General features: G+C 48.6%; 1 protein-coding gene across 9 annotated transcripts in view; it reads left to right on the forward strand.

Moving 5' to 3' along the window:
* The window catches only part of SRRT (serrate, RNA effector molecule), a 13183-nt gene that overhangs the window by 7297 nt on the left and 968 nt on the right, over positions 1 to 4918 (forward strand). For 6 of the 9 annotated variants that reach the window (XM_015564563.1, XM_015564560.1, XM_006764697.2 and 3 more), the window contains exons 6-17: positions 764 to 933; positions 1067 to 1251; positions 1459 to 1557; positions 1641 to 1758; positions 1949 to 2106; positions 2493 to 2554; positions 2670 to 2748; positions 3063 to 3251; positions 3530 to 3703; positions 3792 to 3945; positions 4098 to 4291; positions 4399 to 4555. In XM_015564563.1, coding sequence (XP_015420049.1) covers positions 764 to 933; positions 1067 to 1251; positions 1459 to 1557; positions 1641 to 1758; positions 1949 to 2106; positions 2493 to 2554; positions 2670 to 2748; positions 3063 to 3251; positions 3530 to 3703; positions 3792 to 3945; positions 4098 to 4291; positions 4399 to 4555 — 1739 coding nt within the window. Of the gene's footprint in view, positions 1 to 763; positions 934 to 1066; positions 1252 to 1458; positions 1558 to 1640; positions 1759 to 1948; positions 2107 to 2492; positions 2555 to 2669; positions 2749 to 3062; positions 3252 to 3529; positions 3704 to 3791; positions 3946 to 4097; positions 4292 to 4398; positions 4575 to 4786; positions 4830 to 4918 lie in introns of all 9 variants that reach the window. The other 3 variants (XM_006764700.2, XM_006764702.2, XM_006764703.2) reach the window with 2 other exon arrangements.

The following is a 4918-nucleotide window of genomic DNA, read 5'->3' on the forward strand; positions in this document are numbered from 1 at the left end:
TCTTCCGTTTTTCCTTTTGTTTTTGATATCTGGGACTTTCTTATACTTTCTCCTTTTTCTCATACTTCATTTCTTGTTTTTTTACCCCAAAGTCCTATTTTACATGTATTCATGCTCTATCCTAACCCTCTACCCTTCTTTTCTCGCTCTCCCTGTGGGCAGTACCTGAGGTTAAAAGGGCACTTCAGTTTTTCCCTTTGGTCTTTCCCTGTACCTTCACCATCTGCTTATCTTCCCAAGGGGGGAATAATGAAGGTATCCTGCCTTTTTTGGCTTTTCCTATTTGGTAAATTTCAGGTTTCCCCCTGTTTTCCACCTAGGGATGAAGGGAGTTGGTGGGAGCAGTCCTTTTAATGACTCTAGTTTGGGGTTGGCAAGGAGAGGGAGGTTCTTTGGGGCCTATTATTTCCTTAGCCTTCCTCTCAGAAGCTTTGGGAAACTACACTTTTTAAGTTAGTGTCTCCCAGATATTTAAGGCAATTGATCTGCCTCTTTAACCCCGGCCCCCCTATAATCATTACTCTTCCCAAATCTAGAGCTCTTAGTTTCTGGCTCTCCCCCAAATCTTCTCAGAAAATAACCTTTGGTTTCTTTGGGGATATTGGGTGTTTTTATTATACCCCTCTCCCCAGTCTCTGCTTTTATGATCTTTATGGGTGTGAGAGGATGGGGGCAAAGTTCTGATTTTCGTGGGCCCCTCCCCAGGTCCTGGCCCTGGCCTCCAGTGACTATTTTGTCTCTTCCCTCCCCACTTCCTTCATAGGTTTCGGTCTAAGTACCACCCAGATGAGGTGGGGAAGCGTCGGCAGGAGGCCCGAGGGGCCCTGCAAAACCGACTGAGGGTATTCCTGTCCCTCATGGAGAGTGGCTGGTTTGATAATCTTCTCCTGGACATAGACAAAGCTGATGCCATTGTCAAGATGCTGGATGCAGGTGTGTGGATTGGTTTGGGCAGTGGATGTCTGGTGACCAAGGTCTTGGTTGGGAAATAGAAGCAGGTTGACAGAAAGCCAGAGGATGAAAGCTAGTACCATTGGATTGTGACTTCTGTTCCCTTTGTTGGTAGCTGTGATTAAGATGGAAGGAGGTACAGAGAATGATCTACGCATCCTGGAGCAGGAGGAGGAGGAGGAGCAGGCAGGAAAGCCTGGGGAGCCCAGCAAGAAAGAGGAAGGGCGGGCTGGACCAGGCCTGGTGGATGGAGAGCGGAAGGCCAATGAGAAGGAAGACAAGAAAGAAGATGGCAAACAGGTCTGAGTGCTGGGGTCTCTGGGTGCTGCCTGTGGAACGGTGCCAGGGGAACGGAACTGTTTCGGTTGTGCTGGGAGCTAGAGCTAGAGGGCTGTGTATTGGGTGGGGGACAGGTGAACTTCTGGGCTCAGTTGTTGAGGGTGGGAGGGGTCCTCTGATAAAGGTTGTTGGGGAAATGGGCATTCTCATGACTGTCTCTACCTGTAGGTTGAAAATGGCAGTTCTAGTGATGACAAAACTAAGAAATCTGAGGGTGATGGGGACAAGGAAGAGAAGAAAGAAGACTCTGAAAAAGAAGCCAAAAAGGTAGAGGATCTCTTGCATGTGGTCAGTGTCTGGACTGGGGTCCTGGTAGTCTGGCTCATCCCCTCTTGCTGTGGCTCCCACAGGGTAGCAAGAAGCGGAATAGGAAGCACAGTGGTGATGACAGCTTTGACGAAGGCAGTGTGTCGGAGTCAGAGTCAGAGTCAGAGAGTGGCCAAGCTGAGGAGGAGAAGGAGGAGGCCGGTAGGTTTTATTTCCTCCTAGTCCATTCTCTTTCTATGAATGGTGGGGGAGGTGAGACGGTGAAATTGATGGGAGGGTGGCTTTTTGGGAGAGAAGGGCGTGGGGGAGGTGGGATGGGAGTTTGACAGCTTTTCTATCTCCTCCAAAATCAATAATAAAAACTAATCAACTCCCGCCATTTCCTGCATAGAAGAAGCACTCAAGGAAAAGGAGAAGCCCAAGGAAGAAGAAAGGGAGAAGCCCAAGGATGCTCCTGGGCTGGAATGTAAACCCCGGCCTCTGCATAAGACTTGCTCTCTCTTTATGCGCAATATCGCACCTAACATTTCCCGGGCTGAGATCATTTCTGTGAGTGGGGAAAATGGCATTGGGGGCAGGGACAAGACCCAGGCTCCATGTTTTGCCCAAGGTCAGGTGGAGGAAGAATTTGGGAGCTGGGGGCGGTACACTAGGTGGGGAGAAGATAATCTGACACTGCTTCTGACATACATCCCTACTTCTGTAACAGGGAGGCTCCTTATGGGCCCATGTCTTTCCAGGGCCCATGCCTTTCCAGGGCTGGTCCTGGTTGCACCATTTGCTTTTAAATGCTGTTACTCTGAAGCCCTTGTTGTTTTTTTCCTTGTCCGAGTAAAGACTAAAGGCAGTTCCCTAGGGTCCTGAGGATGGGGGGATTGAAGGAAGATGTGAATCCTTAAATTACTAATGGGGTTTCTGTTCCTCTGCTTTTCCAGCTTTGTAAAAGATATCCAGGCTTTATGCGTGTGGCATTATCGGAGCCCCAGCCTGAGAGGAGGTGAGGGATGGAGAGAAGTGTGACCCTGGATACCTTGGAGAAAAGGTGCAGGGGGAGTTAATAGCCAACATCACCTTCACCCCAGGATTATGTTGACATCTTTGTTCTTGTTTAGGTTTTTCCGTCGTGGCTGGGTGACATTTGATCGCAGTGTTAACATCAAAGAGATCTGTTGGAATCTGCAGAATATCCGAGTGAGTACTGGGAGCAGGACTGTTTTGAGGAAGAAGTGCGGCTCTCTATGCACACCTCCAAGTGCTTTGTTCATTGATGGCTTCTTTCATTCTGCCTCCTATTCTTTCATTCTGTCCCCTATTTCATCTGTTTAGTCTGCTTACATTAATTCTGTACTGTTGTCTCTGGGCTAGGCTCTGGGACTGTTTTGGTTAACACACCTGATCCCTGTCCTCAGGGAACACATAGTCTAATCACTGGTGCTCTCAATAGGGCCAGTCTTTTGAGTTGCTGCTTCTTGGGCAAGTGTTGGTAAGCTTTCTGTTCTTCCCAGCTCCGGGAGTGTGAGCTCAGTCCTGGTGTGAACAGAGACCTGACCCGTCGCGTCCGCAATATCAATGGCATTACTCAACACAAGCAGATAGTGCGCAATGACATCAAGCTGGCAGCCAAGCTGATCCATACGTTGGACGACAGGACCCAGCTCTGGGCCTCTGAGCCGGGGACACCTCCTCTGCCAACAGTCAGTGACTCTCCATAGAACTTTTTCAAAAGCAGCCAATACCCCCTCATCTGTGGGCATCTCTGGTCTTCCAGGAGAACAGATTGGTGTTAGTGATTATTTGTGGGCTAATGTGTAGAATAAATACAAACATGAAGACAAATCCTGAGGCAGCGGTAACAGGCCAAGTGAGCCTTGAATTCTTTCAGCCTCACCTTGCCTTTCAAATTAGTTTCCTAGGCTACCTACCCTAAGGGGCTTTCTCTGCCTCACTTGCTTTTCTTCTCCCTCCCAACTAGAGCCTCCCCTCTCAGAACCCAATCTTGAAGAATATCACTGACTACCTGATTGAGGAAGTGAGTGCTGAGGAGGAAGAGCTGCTGGGGAGTAGTGGCGGGGCCCCACCTGAGGAGCCTCCTAAGGAAGGAAACCCAGCGGAGATCAACGTGGAACGAGATGAGAAGCTGATCAAGGTGCCAGTGAGAGCAGAGTGGGATGAGAACCTGACTTGGGGTGATACAGGGCTAGTGTGGTGAACTCATGGCTTTTCATTTCCCTTAGGTTTTGGACAAACTACTCCTCTATTTGCGCATTGTGCATTCCCTGGATTATTATAACACATGCGAGTACCCCAATGAAGATGAAATGCCCAACCGTTGTGGCATTATCCATGTTCGGGGACCCATGCCACCCAACCGCATCAGTCATGGAGAAGGTGAGCTCCCCACCTGAGTCTCCTCTAGTGCCCCTTTCTCCCTAGCTGGTTTTAGTTCTGCTCTGTCACCTTCTCCTCTAATCCCCTCCTTGCTTATTCCTTGCTCTGGCTTCCTTTTCAACCTGCTGTCTGCCTTTGTTCCCAAACCACAGTTCTAGAGTGGCAGAAGACGTTTGAGGAGAAGCTGGCTCCACTGCTGAGTGTGCGGGAATCTCTTTCAGAGGAAGAGGCCCAGAAGATGGGTCGCAAAGACCCTGAGCAGGAAGTGGAAAAGTTTGTCACCTCTAACACCCAGGAACTGGGCAAGGATAAGTGGCTGTGCCCTCTCAGTGGCAAGAAATTCAAGGTCTGGGATATTAGTTATGGGATAGGTGGGAGGGAAGGGTGATTATTGTGGGGTCTGGGGAGTTAGGGAACTGCTTGTTCAGTTGTGACTCTTTCCTCTGCATCCAGGGACCTGAGTTTGTACGCAAACATATCTTCAATAAGCATTCGGAGAAAATTGAGGAAGTGAAGAAGGAGGTAGCATTTTTTAACAACTTTCTCACTGATGCTAAGCGCCCAGCTCTGCCTGAGATCAAGCCAGCTCAGCCACCTGGCCCTGCCCAGAGTAAGATACGATCCATGAGGGCAGGGGTCCTCAAACTTTTTAAACAGGGGGCCAGTTCACTGTCCCTCAGACCGTTGGAGGGCCTGACTATAGTTTAAAAAAAAACTATGAACAAATTCCTATGCACACTGCACATACATTATTTTGAAGTAAAAAAACAAAACGGGAACAAATACAATATTTGTATTTGCATGTGGCCCGCGGGCCGTAGTTTGAGGACCCCTGCATGAGGGTCTGCCACATTCACTCTCCCTTGACTCTTCAAGGACTCCTGGTTCTTTTCTTTTTTTTTTTTTTAATATATTTTATTGATTTTTTCCAGAGAGGTAGAGAGAGGTATAAAGAGTTAGAAACATCGATTAG

The sequence above is a fragment of the Myotis davidii genome, unplaced genomic scaffold (genome assembly GCF_000327345.1).
Source record: "Myotis davidii unplaced genomic scaffold, ASM32734v1 scaffold901, whole genome shotgun sequence".
Lineage (NCBI taxonomy): Eukaryota > Metazoa > Chordata > Mammalia > Chiroptera > Vespertilionidae > Myotis > Myotis davidii.